We start from the raw sequence: 25,000 nt of genomic DNA on the forward strand, positions 1-25,000 counted from the left end.
CCTCTCCACTCCTCTCCTCTCTACTCCTCTCCTCTCCTGTCCTCTCCACTCCTCTCCTCTCTACTCCTCTCATGTCCTCTCCACTCCTCTCCTCTCTACTCCTCTCCTGTCCTCCTCACTCCTCTCCTCTCCTCTGTCCTCTCCACTCCTCTCCTCTCTACTCCTCTCCTGTCCTCTCCACTCTTCTCCTCTCTACTCCTCTCCTGTCCTCAAACAGACAGCTCGGTGCATTCAACATGTCAATACCTCTCATAAATTCAAGTAGTGATGAAGTCAATCTCTCCTCCACTTTGAGCCAGGAGAGATTGACATGCATATTATTAATATTAGCTCTCTGTGTTCATCCAAGGGCCAGCCGTGCTTCCCTGTTCTGAGACAATTGCAATTTTCCCTCTTTGTGGCACCCGACCACACCACTGAACAGTAGTCCAGGTGTGACAAAACTAGGGCCTGTAGGACCTGCCTTGTTGATAGTGTTGTGAAGAAGGTAGAAACTAGGGCCTGTATGACCTGCCTTGTTGATAGTGTTGTTAATAAGGTAGAAACTAGGGCCTGTATGACCTGCCTTGTTGATAGTGTTGTTAAGGTAGAGGTAGAGCCTCGCTTTATTATGGACAGATTTCTCCCCATCTTAGCTTCTACTGTATCAATATGTTTTGACCATGACAGTTTACCATCCAGGGTTACTCCAAGCAGTTTAGTCACCTCAACTTGCTCAATTTCCACAGTATTCATTACAAGATTTAGTTGACGTTTAAGGATTAGTGAATGATTTGTCCCAAATACAATGCTTTTATTTGTTTATTTTTTTTTAGGACTAACTTATTCCTTGCCGCACATTCTGAAACTAACTTCAGCTCTTTATTCAGTGTTGCAGTCATTTCAGTCACTGTAGTAGCTGACTTGTATATAGTGTTTACTCAAAGCCAGTTGCATGTCATTAGTAAAGATTGAAAAAAGTAAGGGGCCTAAACAGCTGCCCTGGGGAATTCCTGATTCTACCTGGATTATGTTGCAGAGGCTTCCATTCAAGAACACCCTCTGTGTTCTGTTAGACAGGTAACTCTTTATCCACATTATAGCAGGAGGTGCAAATCCATAACATATATGTTTTTCCTGAAGCACTGAAGTCTAACAAAACAACCCCCACAATCTTTTTATGTCATCAATTTCTCTCAGCCAATTATCAGCCATTTGTTTAAGTGTTTGTTGAATGTCCTTCCCTGTAAGCATCCTGAACGTTTGTTTGTTTGTTGTCAATTTGTTTCCTGGAAAATAATATTGTATCTGGTCAAACACAATTTTTTCCAAAAGTTTACTAAGGGTTGGTAACAGGCTGATTGGTCAGCTATTTGAGCCAGTAAAGGCGGCTTTACTATTCTTAGGTAACGGGATGACATGAGATTCCCTCCAAGCCTAAGGGAACACACTTTCTAGTAGGCTTAAATTGAAGATGTGGCAATATCGTCCTCTATTATCCTCAGTCATTTTCCATCCAAGTTGTCAGACCCCAGTGGCTTGTCATTGTTGATAGACAACAATACTTTTTTCACCTCTTTCACACTGACTTTATGGAATTCAAAGTACAATGCTTGTCTTTCAAATTGTGGTCAGATATACTTGGATGTGTAGTGTCCTCATTTGCTGCTGGCATGGGATGCCTAAGTTTTCTTATCTTCCAATTAAAAAATAATTAATGTAGTTGGCAATATCAGTGGGGTTTGTGAATGAGCCATCTGATTCAATGAATGACGGAGCTGAGTTTGCCTTTTTTCCAAATATTTAATTGAAGATGCTCCAAAGCTTTTAACTATCATTCTTTATATAATTCATCTCTGTTTCATAGTGTAGTTTATTCTTCTTTTTATTCAGTTTGTTCACATGATTTCTCTGTTTGCAGGACGTTTGCCAATCGGTTGTGCAGCCAGACTTATTTGCCATTCATTTAGCCTCATCCCTCTCAACCATACAATGTTTAATTCCTCATCAATCCAAGGGGATTTAACAGTTTTTACTGTCATTTCCTTAATGTGTGCTTATTAGTAACTGGAATAAGTAGTTTCATAAATGTGTCAAGTGAAAAGTCTGTTTGCTCCTCATTACACACCACAGACCAACAAATATTCTTTACATCGTCAACAGAGGAATTACAACAAAACTTATTGTATGACCTCTTATACACTATATTAGGCCCAGCCTTTGGAACGTTGGTTTTCCTAGATATGGTTACTATATTGTGATCACTACATCCTATGGATTTGGATACTGCTTTAGAGCAGATTTCTGCAACATTAGGGGGTAGAAGCTGGTCTGGGTGGCCATTTGACTAGATGTTCATGAGTCTTATGGCTGTTTAGAAGCCTTTTGGACCTAGACTTGGCGTGTGGTAGCAGAGAGAACAGTCTATCACTGGGGTGGCTGGATTTTTTGACCATTTTTAGGGCCTTCCTCTGACACCGCCTGGTATAGAGATCCAGGATGATAGGAAGCTTGGGCCCAGCGATGTACTGGGCCATTCGTACTACATACTACCCTCTGTAGTGCCTTGCGGTCGGAGGCCGACCAGTTGCCATACCAGGCAGTAATGCAACCATGCTCTCGATGGTGCAGCTGTAGAACCTTTTGAGGATCTCAGGACCCGTGTCAAATCTTTTCAGTCTTCTGAGGAGGCCCTCTTCATGTGTTTGGACTATGTTAGTTTGTTTGTGATGTGGACACCAAGGAACTTGAAGCTCTCAACCTGCTCCAGTGCAGCACCGTTGATGAGAATGGGCGCGTGCTCTGTCCTCTTTTTCCTGCAGTCCACAATCGTCTCCTTTGTCTTGATCACGTTGAGGGAGAGGTTGTTGTCCTTATTGATGAGTTTTGAGGGCACTATGTTGTTGAATGCTGAGCTGTAGTCAATGAATAGCATTCTCACTTAGGTGTTCCTTTTGTCCAGGTGGGAAAGGGCAGTGTGGAAGTGTTGGGGCTGTATATGCAAGTGGGTCTAGGGTTTAGGGTTTTTTGGGATGATGGTGTTGATGTGAGCCATGACCAGCATTTCAAAGCTCTTCATGGCTACAGACATGAGTGCTACGCGTCTGTAGTCATTTGGGCAGGTTACCTTAGTGTTTTTGGGACTATGGTGGTCTGCTTAAAACATGTTCGTATAACAGACTCGGACAGGGAGAGTTTGAAAATATCAGTGAAGACACTTGCTAGTTGGTCAGCGCATGCTCGCTGCACCCGTCCTGGTAATCTGTCTGGCCCTGCGACCTTGTGAATGTTGACCTGTCTAAAGGTCTTACTCACATCGGCTGCGGGGAGGGTGATCACACAGTCTTCCGGTACAGCTGGTGCTCTCATGATTGTTTCAATGTTATTTGCCTCGAAGCGAGCATAGAAGTAGTTTAGCTTGTCTGGTAGGCTTGTGTCACCGGGTAGCTCTCAGCTGTGCTTCCCTTTGTAGTCTGAATGATTTGCCATTTACATTTACATCTGACAAGTGTCAGAGCAGGTGTACGACTCTTAGTCCTTTATTGACGCGTTGCCTGTTTGATGGTTCTTTGGAGAGCATAGCGAGATTTCTTCTAAGCTTCCGGGTTTGAGTCCCGCTCATTGAAAGTGGCAGCTCTAACCTTTAGATCAGTGAGGATGCTGTCTCTAATCCATGGCTTCTGGTTGGGGTATGTACGTACTGTCACTTAAACAGTATTTAACATGAGATCCTCTCTAAGCTTTACAGGAATGTGGTTCTGAATATAGACAGCAACAGCAACACCGCCCCTATTGGCATTTCTGTAATTCCGGTAGATGTTATAACCATGCAATTCTGCTACTGTATCATCAAATGTATTATCTAAGTGAGTTTAAGAATTAGTCAGAATATGAAAGTCTGTTACTAGCAAGTTATTGACTTCATGAACCTTGTTTCTTAGGCTACATATGCTGATATGGGCAATTTTTTGCACTTTTCTGGGATGCTTGATTGTTTTTAATGCTTTACTGGGAAGCTTATCAGAAGTAGATTTAAATTAAGTTACTTACATTGTATCGGCCAACGCCCCTGGGATACTGTACATTGGATGACAACTCAGCAACACAATGGAAGGGATTAACTAAATGGGTCATTGATGAGTCATTGTCCCAGCCTTGAAGAGTCCAGGAGTCAAGATGATTTGGATGGACTCCTTCATTCCTATCAAGCAATTTCTGTTTCCAGGTTTCCAACTACAGTAATATTTTAGCCATGTTTGTATTGCCAGCTGAATCTTTCACACTGAATCTTTCAACTATCGTACCGGACCTGATATGATTGGCCCCTTTTTGGAATCTTTCAGTGCAAGAATCAGTTCTTTAAAAACAATTTTCCGAAGTTCCGAGCCAACCCTCCTGATGTTGTTTGACACCACATGGACTACGATGGCGTCAGCTCCCGGAATCTGTCGTAGAGCGGTCGGAAGCAGCCCTGTAGTGTCCTGTAACTCCAGGATATTACAGGGGTTTTGCTCCTGTAATGTTGTCCTGTAATGTTGTTTGACACCACATGGACTACGACCGCGTCAGCTCCCGGAATCTGTCGTAGAGCGGTCGGAAGCAGCCCTGTAGTGTCCTGTAACTCCAGGATATTACAGGGGTTTTGCTCCTGTAATGTTGTCCTGTAATGTTGTTTGACACCACATGGACTACGATGGCGTCAGCTCCCGGAATCTGTCGTAGAGCGGTCGGAAGCAGCCCTGTAGTGTCCTGTAACTCCAGGATATTACAGGGGTTTTGCTCCTGTAATGTTGTCCTGTAATGTTGTTTGACACCACATGGACTACGATGGCGTCAGCTCCCGGAATCTGTCGTAGAGCGGTCGGAAGCAGCCCTGTAGTGTCCTGTAACTCCAGGATATTACAGGGGTTTTGCTCCTGTAATGTTATCCTGTAATGTTGTTTGCTTTTGTCTTTAACTTTAAATAACACTCTTCAAATAACAACTCATCTCTATGTTAATAATAATATATAATGATAATGGTAATAAGATAATGGCCCCTGAATCACTATAGTGTCTGTGGACTAAGGCTCTAAGACTGGAAAGCAATTCTCAACTAGTAATTGACAGAATTAAATGAAGCTGGGGAGGGTTTTTTCTCTCCAAATTCTTCTGTAGCTTGAGATCTATAATTAATTACCAGCAAACACTTCTCTGTCCAGGATAAAGTTAGTAGCTTGAGTATGTGTTACAGTTTATCTAGAGGTGTCCCAAATGGCACCCTATTCCCTATATAGTGTTAGTATAAGGATTAGCCTGCAATTTTGGAGGCATCCCAACCCTCTCGTAGTGAATCATAGGTAAAGCCATCAGGAGCACAAAGAGAAGAAGCAGATAGAGAATGCCGGCATGATAAGTGGAATCTCTAATACAAAAGGATCATTCTGGCTATCTCTACCCTGCAACACAACACAATGGAGAGGGAGGTAGAATTTATGTAAACGAGAAAGATAAAGATAAAAGCTTAAAAATATTCTTCTCTCTGTCGACGCTTGGTTCTGTCAGGTTCCTAAATATATCTGCTGGCTGCACCGATACACAGTGTTATTCTCCAGACGACACGTTTCACTGTTTTTTTCCTATCACCCTACTGTAGTGTAACTCCTATCACCCTACTGTAGTGTAACTCCTATCACCCTACTGTAGTGTAACTCCTATCACCCTACTGTAGTGTAACTCCTATCACCCTACTGTAGTGTAACTCCTATCACCCTACTGTAGTGTAACTACTATCACCCTACTGTAGTGTAACTCCTATCACCCTACTGTAGTGTAACTCCTATCACCCTACTGTAGTGTAACTCCTATCACCCTACTGTAGTGTAACTCCTATCACCCTACTGTAGTGTAACTACTATCACCCTACTGTAGTGTAACTCCTATCACCCTACTGTAGAGCAGCTCCTATCACCCTACTGTCTCATCTTTACTAACATGCTGGCTGGCTGGTCAAGTCTCTGTTAACATGCTGGCTGGCTGGTCAAGTCTCTGTTAACATGCTGGCTGGTCAAGTCTCTGTTAACATGCTGGCTGGCTGGTCAAGTCTCTGTTAACATGCTGGCTGGCTGGTCAAGTCTCTGTTAACATGCTGGCTGGTCAAGTCTCTGTTGATATGCTGGCTGGTCAGGTCTCTGTTAACATGCTGGCTGGCTGGTCACGTCTCTGTTAACATGCTGGATGGTCAAGTCTCTGCTAATATGCTGGATGGTCAAGTCTCTGTTAACATGCTGGCTGGCTGGTCAGGTCTCTGTTAACATGCTGGCTGGCTGGTCAAGTCTCTGTTAACATGCTGGCTGGTCAAGTCTCTGTTAACATGCTGGCTGGATGGTCAAGTCTCTGTTAACATGCTGGCTGGTCAGGTCTCTGTTAACATGCTGGCTGGTCAAGTCTCTGTTGATATGCTGGATGGTCAAGTCTCTGTTAACATGCTGGCTGGCTGGTCACGTCTCTGTTAACATGCTGGATGGTCAAGTCTCTGCTAATATGCTGGATGGTCAAGTCTCTGTTAACATGCTGGCTGGATGGTCAAGTCTCTGTTAACATGCTGGCTGGCTGGTCAGGTCTCTGTTAACATGCTGGCTGGATGGTCAAGTCTCTGCTAACATGCTGGCTGGTCAAGTCTCTGTTAACATGCTGGCTGGTCAAGTCTCTGTTAACATGCTGGCTGGTCAAGTCTCTGTTAACATGCTGGCTGGTCAAGTCTCTGCTAACATGCTGGCTGGTCAAGTCTCTGTTAACATGCTGGCTGGTCAAGTCTCTTTGAACATGCTGGCTGGATGGTCAAGTCTCTGTTAACATGCTGGCTGGTCAAGTCTCTTTGAACATGCTGGCTGGATGGTCAAGTCTCTGCTAACATGCTGGCTGGATGGTCAAATGAACAAGGTTTAAAGTCCTTGAAGCCGATTGTCAAATTTCATTAATTTACATAGAGACACTTTGTGCTCGGACGACATTTTCATTATAATCATTTTCATTGGTTTAAGACATCAAAGAACAGGATTTATTTGTACTGTATATAGGAGGTATTGGTATCTTAATTGTTCGATTGTCTTCAGACAACACTTGAATTGGACCAGTGCTAGTCGGCTTTAATCTGAGAGCCTTGACAAAGACCTTTTGTCAAGAATGTCTGCCTTCCATGCATCAAGGTTTTCAGCTGTCCTGGCTACATAAAGATCTGGTTACATTGATGTCATGCTGATATATCTGTTGGTTAGATTGTTATTCTATTAGGAAGGTAATAGCATTGAAGTGGGTATTTGTACCTTTTTTTTAGACAGAAATATGTAAATACACATTGTAACGATGAGACCATGCCACCACTTGAAATGAGACCATGCCACCACTTGAAATGAGACCATGCCACCATTTGAAATGAGACATGCCACCACTTGAAATGAGACCATGCCACCACTTGAAATGAGACATGCCACCACTTGAAATGAGACCATGCCACCACTTGAAATGAGACCATGCCACCACTTGAAATGAGACCATGCCACCACTTGAAATGAGACATGCCACCACTTGAAATGAGACATGCCACCACTTGAAATGAGACATGCCACCACTTGAAATTACTATTGTATTCTGAAATGAAGATAATGTGACTGTGAGCAGTTTTTTCAATAGAGTTTTCTTTTTCTTCCACAGCTCCAAGGGTCTCTGAGGAGGAAGATCGAGGGCCATACTCCTGGCTACTCCTCCCAACAGAATGGCCTGTCCGGTGCGCCGTCGGGGCTGGACTTCAAACGTGTCCGTCTGGAGGGGGGCAGCGGTGGTTTGGGTGGGCCCTGTTCCTTCACCTCACAGGCCATGGGAGGCAACGCATCGTCCATAGGCCACACCCTAAACAGGAAAAACAACAACAGCAGCTACATGATGCCCCATGGGGTCATGAACTCTGACCTCATCAACATGACCCTGAAGGAGATGAAGAAGGAACCTATAGACCATGTTACTTCCTGCGGCCAGAGGTCTACTGACATGATGGTGTTCAGCAGCCAGATCGACCCGGAGCTTCAGGATCTGTTCGACGAGCTGACCAAGACCGTCCCGTCTCTGCACGACCAGGAGTTTGAGAAGATGCTGAAGCAGGACGATACGTTCGGCCTGGCAGTTCTGGAGCGCAGTGCAGCTACCCTCTGCTCCCACCTGGAGAAGCCCATCAAGACAGAGTACTCCTCTCCAGACTACGGCCAGACACATGGCCACGGTGGCTCCTCACAGCTCTGCCCGGCATCCACTGGTCCCTCCTTCACCATGTCCAGCTCCTCCCCCATCACCAACCAGAAGAGCCAAGGCCAGGGGCCCTCAGGGCTGGCTGGACCCCCCAGCAGAGGTCTCCCTGGCTGGCCTGAGGTGTCCCATGCAGAGCAGCTAAAGCAAATGGCAGCCAACCAGAACCAGCAGCAGCCCAACCCCCAAGCCTTGCTCCACCACCAACAGCCACACCAACAGGCTCAGGCTGGAGGGGGAGGAGGACCAGGGACCAGTTGGAACACGCAGCCCTCCTCCAGCTCCTTCCCCCAGGACAAGCTCTCCAACCCGGCCTCAATGGGCCAGAGGATCACCCCCCAGACCTCCATGGACAGTCAGGGTAAAGGCATAAACAACTGTCTGTTCAAGCCCAATGGACACAACACCTCAAGCCACCTGGATATGAAGGTGCTCAGCAACAAACCAATGCTCCACTTCAGCCCCAAAGCATCCCAGCAACCCTCCACTATGGCAGGTCCACTGAGTAAGACTACAGCCCATCAACAACAACAACAGCCGTCCACCTCAGCCCAGAACTTGAACACGAACCACCCAGTTCATAACTACCAGAACCCCCAGCAGCAACGGCCCATGTCTGGGCCTCCTCACTTGCAGCCCAAGACTCTGGCCCAGAGAACCCCTCTCAGCCAGCATGGAGCTGGACCTGGTCTCCACTTTAAACTGGCTCAACAACGACAGGTAATAAGCCCCTATATAAATACTTGGAGAATATAGATACTTGCATTCTATCCTTGCGGTGTTGTAGTGGTTGAGTCCCAGGACTCTGACTCGACTTAAACGCTAGGGACTTGGGACTCGACTCAGACTCGAGGTTTCGTGAGTTGACTACATCAGTGCGTTTTAAGTATGTTCCATCGTTTACATGAGACAGTACATTTATCACATCAAATATCATGTGAAAACTAATATTGTATGTCTGCAATAGAAATGCATTTATCTATCTAATACATATATCTATCTAATGCATATATCTATCTAATACATATATCTATCTAATACATATATCTATCTAATGCATATATCTATCTAATGCATATATCTATCTAATGCATATATCTATCTAATGCATATATCTATCTAATGCATATATCTATCTAATGCATATATCTATCTAATGTATCTAATGCATATATCTATCTAATACATATATCTATCTAATACATATATCTATCTAATGCATATATCTATCTAATGCATATATCTATCTAATGCATATATCTATCTAATGCATATATCTATCTAATGCATATATCTATCTAATGCATATATCTATCTAATGCATATATCTATCTAATGCATATATCTATCTAATGCATATATCTATCTAATACATATATCTATCTAATACATATATCTATCTAATGCATATATCTATCTAATGCATATATCTATCTAATGCATATATCTATCTAATGCATATATCTATCTAATGCATATATCTATCTAATGCATATATCTATCTAATGCATATATCTATCTAATGCATATATCTATCTAATGCATATATCTATCTAATGCATATATCTATCTAATACATATATCTATCTAATACATATATCTATCTAATACATATATCTATCTAATACATATATCTATCTAATGCATATATCTATCTAATACATATATATATATATATATATATATCTAATGCATATATCTATCTAATGCATATATCTATCTAATGCATATATCTATCTAATGCATATATCTATCTAATGCAAATATCTATCTAATGCATATATCTATCTAATGCATATATCTATCTAATGCATATATCTATCTAATGCATATATCTATCTAATACATATATCTATCTAATACATATATCTATCTAATGCATATATCTATCTAATGCATATATCTATCTAATACATATATCTATCTAATACATATATCTATCTAATACATATATCTATCTAATACATATATCTATCTAATACATATATCTATCTAATACATATATCTATCTAATACATATATCTATCTAATGCATATATCTATCTAATACATATATCTATCTAATACATATATCTATCTAATACATATATCTATCTAATACATATATCTATCTAATGCATATATCTATCTAATACATATATCTATCTAATACATATATCTATCTAATACATATATCTATCTAATACATATATCTATCTAATACATATATCTATCTAATGCATATATCTATCTAATGCATATATCTATCTAATGCATATATCTATCTAATACATATATCTATCTAATACATATATCTATCTAATGCATATATCTATCTAATGCATATATCTATCTAATGCATATATCTATCTAATACATATATATATCTAATACATATATCTATCTAATACATATATCTATCTAATACATATATCTATCTAATACATATATCGTCCCAGTGTATATTCAGTGCCTTAAGTGTTCAGAAACACATGAATTTTTCCACATTTTATTACGTTACAGCATTGTTCTAAAATATATATATATTTTTATCCTCATTAATCTACACACAATACCCCATAATGACGAAGCAAAAACAGGTTTTTCTAAAACAAAATTGCAAAGGTATTAAAAATAAAAACAGAAATATCTTATTTACATAAGTATTCAGACCCTTTGCTATGAGACTCCAAATTGGCATCCTGTTCCCATTGATCATCCTTGAGATGTTTCTACAACCAGATTGGAGTCCACTTGTGGTAAATTCAATTGATTGGGCATGATTTGGAAAGGCACTCATCTGTCTATATAAGGTCCCACAGTTGACAGTGCATGTGAGAGCAAAAACCTTGGTCAAAATACTGAGTAAAGGGTCTGAATAATTATGGAAATGTGATATTTCATAAATTAGCTAAAATGTCTAAAACCCTGTTTTTGCTTTGTTATTGTGTGTAGATTGATGAGGGAAAATAACGATTGAATCCATTTTAGAATAAGTCTGTAACGTAATAAAATGGGCTTTTTTTCCGACGGCACTGTAGTTCATTGCGATGGTCATCATCTTCTGGATCTAAGGTGTGCAGGTATTTCTACTCATATTTCACTGAACCTGAAGAATTGTTGAATATATTATGTACACGCTATGACCATTCCCATCCTAATCCCATGTGACCCATTCTCATCCTAATCCCATGTGACCCATTCTCATCCTAATCCCATGTGACCCATTCTCATCCTAATCCCATGTGACCCATTCTCATCCTAATCCCATGTGACCCATTCTCATCCTAATCCCATGTGACCCATTCTCATCCTAATCCCATGTGACCCATTCTCATCCTAATCCCATGTGACCCATTCTCATCCTAATCCCATGTGACCCATTCCCATCCTAATCCCATGTGACCCATTCCCATCCTAATCCCATGTGACCCATTCCCATCCTAATCCCATGTGACCCATTCCCATCCTAATCCCATGTGACCCATTCCCATCCTAATCCCATGTGACCCATTCCCATCCTAATCCCATGTGACCCATTCCCATCCTAATCCCATGACCCATTCCCATCCTAATCCCATGTGACCCATTCCCATCCTAATCCCATGTGACCCATTCCCATCCTAATCCCATGTGACCCATTCCCATCCTAATCCCATGTGACCCATTCCCATCCTAATCCAATGTGACCCATTCCCATCTTAATTTTTAAATGACCCATTCCCATCCTAATTGTTTGATGGTGACCCATTCCCATCCTAATCCCATGTGACCCATTCCCATCCTAATCCCATGTGACCCATTCCCATCCTAATCCCATGTGACCCATTCCCATCCTAATCCCATGTGACCCATTCCCATCCTAATCCCATGTGACCCATTCCCATCCTAATCCCATGTGACCCATTCCCATCCTAATCCAATGTGACCCATTCCCATCTTAATCCCATGTGACCCATTCCCATCCTAATCCCATGTGACCCATTCCCATCCTAATCCCATGTGACCCATTCCCATCCTAATTTTTGTGACCCATTCCCATCCTAATCCCATGTGACCCATTCCCATCCTAATCCCATGTGACCCATTCCCATCCTAATCCCATGTGACCCATTCCCATCCTAATCATGTGACCCATTCCCATCTTAATCCAATGTGACCCATTCCCATCCTAATCCCATGTGACCCATTCCCATCCTAATCCCTTGATGACCCATTCCCATCCTAATCCCATGACCCATTCCCATCCTAATCCCATGTGACCCATTCCCATCCTAATCCCATGTGACCCATTCCCATCCTAATCCCATGTGACCCATTCCCATCCTAATCCCATGTGACCCATTCCCATCCTAATCCCATGTGACCCATTCCCATCCTAATCCCATATAGTTGTAAATGAACAGTCCACATTCTTGTTTTATGATGATGGGATAATTATAAGGATTAACATGATAAACTACTTGGTAGGGCTGTGCGATATGGCCAAAATATCATATCACAATATTTTTTTTAAATGTTTGACGGTATGATGTTGTTTGATGGTGTTTTATGTTTTTTTTTAAATAAAAGTTGTACGTTTGCTTTTAAGAGTATTGCATGATCCTAGGGTCGCAACAAATATGTATATTTTTGGAATATTTCTTGATAGCAATGTTTGATTTGAGATGAGGGTTACTGAGCTAGAAATGAGGGGGGCAGCACCACTTGAGCAGACCTGGCTCCAATTGGGCAGCCCCTATAGCAAACAAGACATCAATTACTTATTTTTCTGTGAATTGCCAAAAATGGAAAAACCTTAACGACCATTTTCCATCTGCAGAATTCTTGAATCAGCATTTAGCCCTTAGAGATAGAAGGACGCTATTTCAAAAAGATAACTTGCTGTAATAAAATGACGATTAAATGCATCAATGATGTGACATTTTGTCCGTAATGGGGCCAGAGTCTGAATTCATTTGTTTGGGAAGAGAGGAGGTATCTTACCCTTTAGAGATTTGACAGGTTTCCAGAATTTAGCCGGGTTCCCCTTACAATCAGAAAGAGTGGTTACATAATAACTAGCAACATAAACAATATACAAAAGTATGTGGACACCTTTTAAATTAGTGGATTCGGGATCAGAGCATTTAGCCTTTGTGATCAGACGTACACATTGATTCCTCAGCTGCCTAAAAGATTGCCAATCTGGGCCTAACTTGTGTCCCTGGCAACATTCTTACTATAATTCAGGAGTAAACCAGGCATTCAATCTAACTTTAACTCTCAGAGTTTTGAAGGGGGCATGATTATCTACAATAGTATTGAAGACATTTACCACGCTTCAAGCTAAATCAGGTTCAGGGAGATACAATCAAGGCCAATAAAATAAAGATCATGTAAAGTTCCTCTTAGTGATGACAGGAGGAGATGTAGGGAGTTTCACATCTCTGACACAGACAACTGGGCTGGTTACTAAAATCCAGTGGGAAAATCCAACTAGCAACATAAACAATATACAAAAGTATGTGGACACCTTTTAAATTAGTGGATTCGGCTATTTCAGCCACACCCGTTGTTGACATAAATACACTGCATGGCCAAAAGTATTTCGACACTTGCTCGTCCATCATCTCATTCCAAAATCATGGACATTAATATGGAGTTGGTCCCCACTATGCTGCTATAACAGCCTCCACACGTCCTGGAAGGCTTTCCACTAGATGTTGGAACATTGCTGCGGGGGACTTGCTTCCATTCAACCAAGAGCATTAGTTAGGTCGGGCACTGATGTTGGGCGATTAGGCCTGGCTCGCAGTCGGCGTTGCAATTCATCCCAAAGGTGTTCTATGGGGTTGAGGTCAGGGTTCTGTGCAGGACAGTCAAGTTCTTCCACACCGATCTCGACAAACCATTTTGTATGGACCTCGCTTTGTGCATGGAGGCATTGTCATGCTGAAACAGGAAAAGGCCTTCCCAGACTGTTGCCGCAAAGTTGGTAGCACAGAATCGTCTAGAATGTTATTGTATGCTGTAGCGTTAAGATTCCCCTTCACTGAAACTAAGGGGCCCAAACCATGAAAAACAGCCCCAGACCATTATTCCTTCTCCACCAAACTTTACAGTTGGCACTATGCATTGGGGCAGGTAGCGTTCTCCTGGCATCTGCCAAACCCAGATTTGTCTGTCGGACTGCCAGATGCTGAAGCGTGATTCATCACTTCAGAGAACGCGTTTCCACTGCTCCAGAGTCCAATGGCGGCGAGCTTTACACCACTCCAGCCACTCTTGGCATTGCACATGGTGATCTTAAGTATATGTGCGGCGGCTCGGCCATGGAAACCCATTCCATGAAGCTCCCGACGAACAGTTCTTGTGCTGACGTTGCTTCCAGAGGCTGTTTGGAACTTGGTAGTGAGTGTTGTAACCGAGGACAGACGATTTTTAGTGATTAATAGCATTGTCTCTGATGAGGCTCATCCAGTTTATTCTCCAGTGATTAATAGGATAGTCTCTGATGGAGCTCATCCAGTTTATTCTCCAGTGATTAATAGGATAGTCTCTGATGGAGCTCATCCAGTTTGTTCTCCAGTGATTAATAGGATAGTCTCTGACAGAGCTCATCCAGTTTATTCTCCAGTGATTAATAGGATAGTCTCTGACAGAGCTCATCCAGTTTGTTCTCCAGTGATTAATAGGATAGTCTCTGACAGAGCTCATCCAGTTTGTTCTCCAGTGATTAATAGGATAGTCTCTGATGGAGCTCGTTCAGTTTATTCTCCAGTGATTAATAGGATAGTCTCTAGCGAAGCTCATCCAGTTTGTTCTCCAGTGATTAATAGGATAGTCTCTGACAGAGCTCATCCAGTTTATTCTCCAGTGATTAATAGGATAGTCTCTGATGGAGCTCATCCAGTTTATTCTCCAGTGATTAATAGGATAGTCTCTGATGAGGCTCATCCAGTTTGTTCTCCAGTGATTAATAGGATAGTCTCTGACAGAGCTCATCCAGTTTGTTCTCCAGTGATTAATAGGATAGTCTCTGATGGAGCTCGTCCAGTTTATTCTCCAGTGACTACACGTTCACCAATCGTACAGAGTTCAATGTCGGTCTATTTGCTTTCCGACAAATCGTCAGGATGCCTCCTATCCTGCCTCTCTTTTGCCGCCACTTTCACTTCCTGGTCCGGAGTAAGCAGGAAGTCCATAGTTTCCGACTCATTAAAGAAGAAATGTTAATCCAAATCGAGGTTAGTGATCCCTCTTCCCTCTTCTCTTCCCTCCCTCCTAAAAGGCAGTAACTGCTCATAGAGTGGACCTGAGAAAAATGGCTTCAAAGTTGATTTTATTGTCCATCCAAATTCATTTTAGGGAGCTCATTGGAGATATAATGATCTGTTGCCTTGCTATGAGTACATTGTTTTATTCATTTTGACCCTGACCTCTGACATGACCTTTGACCCTTAAACGGCAGTCACTGCCTTCTTCCTTGGCATGATATGTTATAAATTGCAGGGTAATACCAAAGCAAAGAGCAGGATCTGCCATTTTCATTTTTTATTTTTTTTATTTCACCTTTATTGCACCAGGTAGGCTAGTTGAGAACAAGTTCTCATTTACAACTGCGACCTGGCCAAGATAAAGCATAGCAGTGTGAACAGACAACACAGAGTTACACATGGAGTAAACAATAAACAAGTCAATAACACAGTAGAAAAAAAAGAGTCTATATACAATGTGTGCAAAAGGCATGAGTTAGTTTACTATACTTTTCATTTATGCTATTAACACAAGAGCAGTGTAATTACTGACAGTGTAAAAGAGTTGCAACTGCATCCTCTGTGTGTCGTCCACTAAGATACCATTTACATAGAGATGTAGGTTCTGCCTCAGTCACATTACATACTGTGTGTCGTCCACTAAGATACCATTTACATAGAGATGTAGGTTCTGCCTCAGTCACATTACATACTGTGTGTCGTCCACTAAGATACCATTTACATAGAGATGTAGGTTCTGCCTCAGTCACATTACATACTGTGTGTCGTCCACTAAGATACCATTTACATAGAGATGTAGGTTCTGCCTCAGTCACATTACATACTGTGTGTCGTCCACTAAGATACCATTTACATAGAGATGTAGGTTCTGCCTCAGTCACATTACATACTGTGTTTCCACTAAGATACCATTTACATAGAGATGTAGGTTCTGCCTCAGTCACATTACATACTGTGTGTCGTCCACTAAGATACCATTTACATAGAGATGTAGGTTCTGCCTCAGTCACATTACATACTGTGTGTCGTCCACTAAGATACCATTTACATAGAGATGTAGGTTCTGCCTCAGTCACATTACATACTGTGTGTCGTCCACTAAGATACCATTTACATAGAGATGTAGGTTCTGCCTCAGTCACATTACATACTGTGTTTGACAGGTAGCCCATGTCTTGTTATAAGCATAAATGTGAAGAGCAGCACTGCAGTTGTGTGTAATATATAATGATGGAATGTGAAGAGCAGCACTACAGTTGTGTGTAATATATAATGATGGAATGTGAAGAGCAGCACTGCAGTTGTGTGTAATATATAATGATGGAATGTGAAGAGCAGCACTGCAGTTGTGTGTAATATATAATGATGGAATGTTAAAGAGCAGCACTACAGTTGTGTGTAATATATAATGATGGAATGTGAAGAGCAGCACTGCAGTTGTGTGTAATATATAATGATGGAATGTGAAGAGCAGCACTACAGTTGTGTGTAATATATAATGATGGAATGTGAAGAGCAGCACTACAGTTGTGTGTAATATATAATGATGGAATGTGAAGAGCAGCACTGCAGTTGTGTGTAATATATAATGATGGAATGTGAAGAGCAGCACTGCAGTTGTGTGTAATATATAATGATGGAATGTGAAGAGCAGCACTGCAGTTGTGTGTAATATATAATGATGGAATGTGAAGAGCAGCACTACAGTTGTGTGTAATATATAATGATGGAATGTGAAGAGCAGCACTGCAGTTGTGTGTAATATATAATGATGGAATGTGAAGAGCAGCACTGCAGTTGTGTGTAATATATAATGATGGAATGTGAAGAGCAGCACTACAGTTGTGTGTAATATATAATGATGGAATGTGAAGAGCAGCACTGCAGTTGTGTGTAATATATAATGATGGAATGTGAAGAGCAGCACTACAGTTGTGTGTAATATATAATGATGGAATGTGAAGAGCAGCACTACAGTTGTGTGTAATATATAATGATGGAATGTGAAGAGCAGCACTGCAGTTGTGTGTAATATATAATGATGGAATGTGAAGAGCAGCACTACAGTTGTGTGTAATATATAATGATGGAATGTGAAGTATGACGTAGGATAACACAAATTATCAAAAATGATGATAATAAACATTTTATTTGTATTTTTTCAAATGACACTTTTAAATGGATAAATAAATAGCAGATTTAAGAATACATTTTAAACATATTTACATGTTCATATTCACCCAAATGACATTTAGCTACAATTGATAAAATGTTGACTAGTAACATTTCATTTTTCCTGTGTACGTTGTGTCGAGGGTGTCTCTAGAGTGACTTTCTTCATGATGAAGTGAAGCTCTGTGAAGTTATTTTCTTCACGGGAGACATTGTAGAAGAGGCTCCTGGATCTCTGCCAGCGTTGGTGCTGCTCCCTTCTTCATGGGAGACATTGTAGAAGAGGCTCCTGGATCCACGCCTCAACTGGATCTCAGCCATCTCTGCCAGCGTTGGTGCTGCTCCCTTCTTCATGATGGAATGGCTTTCCAGGATGTTTTCCTCTTTCATTTCCACCACCTCCACCTTGCCTGCTTTGGAAGTGGCGACCACATGGAGGAAGTCCCTGAAGTGGAAAAACCACACCTCCAGGTCAAGCTTTCATTTCCTGTTCCACGCTTGGTGGAAACTGTCTGCACTCATGAAGGTGTGTCCTCGGAGAACTTGAGGGTGATGTCCTACATCAAAGGTGTGTCCTGGCTCGGAGAACGTGAGGGTGATGTCCTGCATCAAAGGTGTGTCCTGGCTCGGAGAACTTGAGGGTGATGTCCTGCATCAAAGTTGAGTCTGCATTGACAACAATCCCCAGTGATGTTGGGAGGGACCAGTTTTCCACTGATGGCTTGACATCTCTCTCCCTCTCCAGTGCTGTGATGTAAGATGAACTATTCTCCTCTGCCTTCCGACCAGCTGTTCCTTCATACCACTGAGATTGTTTACTTCTTCTTTTGAGACTTCTTTTCCAGCGAATGTCTCGTGATAGGCAACGATTCTTCTTGTGAACAATGCTGTTTTCACACCTGGCATGTGAGGGAGCATGATAACCTTTTGCATATCAATGCTCCTCACAGACCAGTCCTCTGGCCAATCTTTCTGTGCATCAGCCTGGTAATGGCTTCTGCTCTGCCCTGCAGACTTCTTATGTTCCTCATATTTTCTACACTGCAAATGCAGTCGAGGTTGGTGATGGTGAATTCAGTTGCTGCATGGCTGTTGTCTTGGCAGGCTTGAGTTTCCATGGCCTCGTTCTCCATGTGTTCTGTCTTCAGATGATGACCCTGCACCAAACAGAGCTCGCACTCCTCCTCTCCAAGCTGATGTTCCTTCCCTTTGCCGCCTTGCGATAGGTTTCGTAACCGCAGCTGGCATCTCTGGGGCCGACCAATCAGCTGCTTGGGGGAATCCAAGAAGCCATTTCCTGAAATACACACATACATTTACACAAACCCACAACACAGAAACTGGGAAACATGACATTGTCCTTGTAGTCATTCAGCATGAACCGAATCTTGACGTCAGTAGGGAGGTAGAGGCGATGTGGGACTCTCGTCTGTAGTCGTGAACCGAATCTTGACGTCAGTAGGGAGGTAGAGGCGATGTGGGACTCTCCTCTGTAGTCGTGAACCGAATCTTGACGTCAGTAGGGAGGTAGATAATGTGGGACTCTCCTCTGTAGTCGTGAACCGAATCTTGACGTCAGTAGGGAGGTAGAGGCGATGTGGGACTCTCGTCTGTAGTCGTGAACTATTAATCTTGACGTCAGTAGGGAGGTAGAGGCGATGTGGGACTCTCCTCTGTAGTCGTGAACCGAATCTTGATGTCAGTAGGGAGGTAGAGGCGATGTGGGACTCTCGTCTGTAGTCGTGAACCGAATCTTGACGTCAGTAGGGAGGTAGAGGCGATGTGGGGCTCTCCTCTGTAGTCGTGAACCGAATCTTGACGTCAGTAGGGAGGTAGAGGCGATGTGGGACTCTCCTCTGTAGTCGTGAACCGAATCTTGACGTCAGTAGGGAGGTAGAGGCGATGTGGGACTCTCGTCTGTAGTCGTGAACCGAATCTTGACGTCAGTAGGGAGGTAGAGGCGATGTGGGGCTCTCCTCTGTAGTCGTGAACCGAATCTTGACGTCAGTAGGGAGGTAGAGGCGATGTGGGGCTCTCCTCTGTAGTCGTGAACCGAATCTTGACGTCAGTAGGGAGGTAGAGGCGATGTGGGACTCTCCTCTGTAGTCGTGAACCGAATCTTGACGTCAGTAGGGAGGTAGAGGCGATGTGGGGCTCTCGTCTGTAGTCGTGAACCGAATCTTGACGTCAGTAGGGAGGTAGAGGCGATGTGGGGCTCTCGTCTGTAGTCGTGAACCGAATCTTGACGTCAGTAGGGGGGTAGAGGCGATGTGGGACTCTCCTCTGTAGTCGTGAACCGAATCTTGACGTCAGTAGGGAGGTAGAGGCGATGTGAGGCTCTCCTCCGTAGTGGCTGATTTGGGGATGGAAGGACTCAATGTGTTCCAGGATTCCTGTTCAATTTGCTGAAGCTTTCTATCCCCTCTGCTCCTTTGTTGGAATCAGTTTGGTGGTGACTTGCATCGTCAGCCTGTCATTCTCTGGCCCAATGTTGTCAGGAAAAACACCTGCAGAACCGCTCTGGTTTGGAAGATGGTACCTGCTGCTTCGACTGGCAGCGCCAACGGGTATTTTCTTAGATTGCTGTGCCACCATGTGGAAGATCCATGTCCTCTTCTCCTTATATTTCATCTCCCAATACTTTTGCCATATTTCCTTTTGCCTCTGAAAAAGATTGTGTGTACATTGCCTCTTGCATTTGGCGACCACATGGCTTTACCCATTGGTGGAATCTTGGAGAAAGTAATCAGGGACATGCATCCTAATGATTCTAATCAGATGATAATAATTAATACTGACATTTTCTGGTGTGAAAACATAATAACTAAAATCCTTTTTCAATTATTCTATAATATGTTGATTTTATCTTCTGCAAACATAATAACTTCCACTGTCATAACTCAGTTCATCTATTAATTTCATACCTGCTCCCAAAAAAAGGCTCTTAAATGTTCATTTTTATTTACAAATACACTTTTGTTGTTTGTTGCATGGATGGCCATTGACAGGAATAGTATTGACGTGGTTGTACTGTCCTAACACACCCTCAACATGGCAACTTTGATCCGCATAGACACTAGTCATCTAGACCACAGGGATTGGTGGAAGTCATGTAAAACTGTTTCTGCGTTCGTGTAATGACGGCACTGAAGCACATTGAGCTGGCAAGTCAAAGCTTGTTGTGCTAATGACATATACCACCAACAATAGGTGATGGATACAAGTTGGGATTTTTACTTTCCTGACTGGGACAGTGGAATAGAAAAGAAAACCAAAAACCCTGAACATGTGAGTAGATATATTATTGATGAGCAATAGTGTGTGTGTGTGTGTGTGTGTGTGTGTGTGTGTGTGTGTGTGTGTGTGTGTGTGTGTGTGTGTGTGTGTGTGTGTGTAATGTTACTGATTCAAATAATAGATATATAATCATATATATATCGAATAGATAGATATATTATTGATGAGCAGCAATGCTGGGTGTGTGTGTGTGTGTGTGTGGTGTGTGTAATGTTACTGATTCAAATAATAGATATATAATAATATATATATCTAATAGATATATATATATTGTTGGTGAGCAGCAATGCTGTGTGTGTGTGGTGTGTGTAATGTTACTGATTCAAATAACCCATGGAATGTCAGAATATAACTATAGGGGTTATTTTAATTCCAGGTATAATAGATTCAAGCTAGTATAAGGTGCTGATAGTCTCTCATGGGAACATGTAGCACAAATCTATTGCTTCATGCTAATGCTAGCTAGGTAGGTTTTGGTTTTGGGCGCGTCAGTTTTAGCTAGGTGGTTGTCACTGGCTAGAAATGGTGTGTATGGTGATTCAAAGAAACCATCAGATGAAATTTCAGAATATAATTCATTTTATGTCAAATAGATTGAAGTTAGTATCAATTGCAGATCTCCTCTTATGAGAGCAGGTAGCATTGTTTGTCTAAGCTCGCTTTACTTGCTAGCTATTTAATATTGATGTCAGATGTACTTTGCAAGTTCTTTCCAGGGTCTGGATGTCGGCGTTTCAGAGCCCGTTCAACCATCATTTTCTGCCGGGAATACAGTGCCATGGTGTTGTATCCCTAGATTAGCAGTGTGTGTGTGTGTGTGTGTGTGTAGCTGTCAGTCAGTGTCATACAGGTTTGACTGCATCACTATCAGAATAAAGTGATGTGAAGCCAAGGTAAAACACAGTAACTGCAGCCAAGGGCAGGTTGAAACCAAAGCTAAAAGGTTCAGTTACTCTACCGTGGATTCACAGTAACTGCAGCCAAGGGCAGGTTGAAACCAAAGCTAAAAGGCAGTTCAGTTACTCTACCGTGGATTCACAGTAACTTTCTGCTAAAAACAACTGTAACGGCGTTCTTCTTTTGTTGAAGGGGGAGTCCAGTATTAAGCAGAGTTTAAAGGGGACTCCAGTATTAATGTAACGGCGTTCTTCTTTTGTTGAAGGAGAGTCGGACCGAAATGCAGCGTGTAAGTTACTCATGTTTATTAGGAAGACAAAGGTTGAAACCAAACTAACAGGTTCAGTTAACTAATAAATACAAAAACAACAAACAGAAGGTTGAAACTAAACAGCCTGACTGGTGCAACACTACACAGAGACAGGAACAATCACCCACAAAATACAAAGCGAAAACCAAACTACCTAAACCGTGGTTCCCAATCAGAGACAACCAAGAATCACCTGACTCTGATTGAGAACCAAAGCCTCAGGCAGCCAACCTATTTCACAGTAACACAGCTAATCAGTTGACAATCCCAAACACTACAAACCCCAGTACGAAAATACAATACAATAAACCCATGTCACACCCTGGTCTAACCAAATATATAACGAAAACACAAAATACAATGACCAAGGCGTGAAAACAACCCCCAGTTTCTCCTGAACTCAATACAATAGAGGCGGGATACTTGTCCACGTGATTAAGCATGTATGTAATGCAACAAAAAGGACATTAACTAATTTTTGACGAAATGAGCAGTTACTGTCTTTGTGCTTGGTAGGGCAGTTCTGATGTCCATAATAGTTTTTGGGTCATTGGAAATGATGGAGGAGACATTATGTACAAACAAAGTTAAGATCAGCGTGAAAAAAAACACAAAAAAATTGGGAATCTCTTCAATGATCTCTTCATTAAAACATGTTTGGCAATCTCTTCATTTCAATTATTGATATATACCTATTGATTTACAACCCTATCCCACAGCTACCAAAACAAGATATACAGGGCTGATATAGAGACATGGCTCACACAGACAAAGAGAGATAGAGAGGGGTGAGAGATGGAGAGGTAGACACAAATAGAGGGAGGGGTGAGAAAGAGATGAAGAGGTAGAGACAGAGGGGGTGAGAGATGGAGAGGTAGCGACAGAGAGAGAGAGAGAGGGGTGAGAGATGGAGAGGAAGAGACAGAGAGAGGGGGGTGAGAGAGAGGGAGGGGTGAGAGAGAGATGGAGAGGTGGAGACAAAGAGAGAGAGAGGGGGAGGGGTGAGAGATGGAGAGGTAAAGACAAAGAGAGAGATGGAGGGGTGAGAGAGAGGTGGAGAGGTGGAGACAAAGAGAGAAAGGAGAGAGTGGGGGGTGAGAGAGAGAGAATGAGAGGGGGTGAGAGAGAGAAAGAGAGAGCGGGGTGAGGAAGAAGAAAAGAGAAGGAGAGAGCGTGAGAGAGATAGAGAGCGGGGTGAGGAAGAAGGAGAAGGAAAGAGGAGAGAGCGTGAGAGAGATAGAGAGCTGGGTGAGGAAGAAGGAGACGGAAAGAGTATCTGTATCATGCTTATCACTCCTCAGTTTTTTCTGGTCTCAGTTTGGCTCATGGCGATGGGTTTGTTGGTGGGCTCGGCTGTGTAAATCTGTAAGGAACAACAGTGTAAAGCTCGCTGTTTCCTGGTGTTCTATCCCTTGTCATTCTACATTGTTCGGGTATTTGTATTCTTCTGTCTTCTCTTGGTTTGCTTCCCAAATGGCACCCTATTCCCTATGCAGTGGACTACTTTAAACCAGATCCCATAGCAGAACCCAGAGTACCATGGTCAAAAGTTCTACTGCATAGGGAATAGGGAATAGGGTGCCCTGGTCTAAAGTAGTGCACTACATAGGGAATAGGCTGCCATTTCAGTGTGTCTCTCTCTCTCTCTTGAATATGTATTTCCCCTGGACAGGTTTGTGATGATGGCAGAGTGTGTCCAGAGGAACATGCAGGCCTGCTGATCTCTCTGGCTGTCATGCTGACTCTGCGTCAGGGCAGGGATGGGCACAGCGGGGGCTGTTAATTGGAGGTTGTTAGCTACAAGGGACAAGTAGTAGAAGATGACAGTAATCTACTGAGCCCCGTTCTGGAGATTCAACACTGATCTGTTATGATTGGGGAGATTTAGAGAGCGTATCCTTTTTTTTTTAAGTGTCTTACTGCAGAAATAGTATCTTCTAACCGTAGTTCCTTTGTGCGGAATTAGAATGTGAAACCACAGAGGAGAGGGAGAGGAGAGGAGAGGGAGAGGAGAGGAGAGGAGAGGAGAGGAGAGGAGAGGAGAGGAGAGGAGAGGAGAGGAGAGGAGAGGAGAGGAGAGGAGAGGAGAGGAGAGGAGAGGGAGAGGGAGAGGGAGAGGAGAGGGAGAGGAGAGGGAGATATTGTAAGGTCTTGGTTTTCAGACTAAGTGCGAATAGGGCAGAGGAAGAGAGAAAAGGAGAGGAGGACAGGAAGGAACCCGGTCAGTTGTTGGATTGTCACTAGGTGCTGGTGAAAGAGAATCAGGCAGTCACAAAGTCAGCTGACGAGACATTTACATCATTAGAGACCATAGAAATCTATTTGATACCGTGGTTTACTAAGGGTAAGACATTATCTGATACTGCTTTGTGCTGTTACTAGCAGTAGTAGTGGTATGAATAGTAGTCATATTAGCATCAGTGAAGTAGTAGTTAGGGATAGGAATAGTAGTAGTACTCATAGTAGTAGTAACAGTAGCATTAGTATGAATAGTAGTAGTGGTAGTAGTAGTAACAGTAGCATTCGTATGAATAGTAGTAACATTAGTAGTAGTAGTAGTAGTAGTAGTAGTAGTAGTAGTAGTTGTTGTAGTAGTAGTAGTAGTAGTAACAGTAGCATTCGTATGAATAGTAGTAACATTAGTAGCAGTAGTAGTAATAGCAGTAGTAGAAGTAGTAGTAGTTGTTGTTGTAGTAGTAGTAGTAGTAGTAGTAACAGTAGCATTAGTATGAATAGTAGTAGTAGTAGTAATAGTAGTAGTAGTAGTAGTAGTAGTAGTAATAGTGGTAGTAGTAGTAGTAGTAATAGTAGTAGTAGTAATAGTAGTAGT

The 25,000-nt window shown here is 42.3% G+C and overlaps 1 protein-coding gene across 2 annotated transcripts in view; it reads left to right on the top strand.

Moving 5' to 3' along the window:
* The window catches only part of zmp:0000001236 (mastermind-like protein 2), a 140,646-nt gene that overhangs the window by 78,360 nt on the left and 37,286 nt on the right, over nucleotides 1–25,000 (top strand). For both annotated transcript variants that reach the window (XM_064985430.1, XM_064985431.1), the window contains one exon: nucleotides 7,672–8,976. In XM_064985430.1, the coding sequence (XP_064841502.1) occupies nucleotides 7,672–8,976 (1,305 nt within the window). The remainder of the gene's footprint in view (nucleotides 1–7,671; nucleotides 8,977–25,000) is intronic.

Source organism: Oncorhynchus masou, chromosome 13, assembly GCF_036934945.1.
Source record: "Oncorhynchus masou masou isolate Uvic2021 chromosome 13, UVic_Omas_1.1, whole genome shotgun sequence".
Classification (NCBI taxonomy): Eukaryota; Metazoa; Chordata; class Actinopteri; order Salmoniformes; family Salmonidae; genus Oncorhynchus; species Oncorhynchus masou.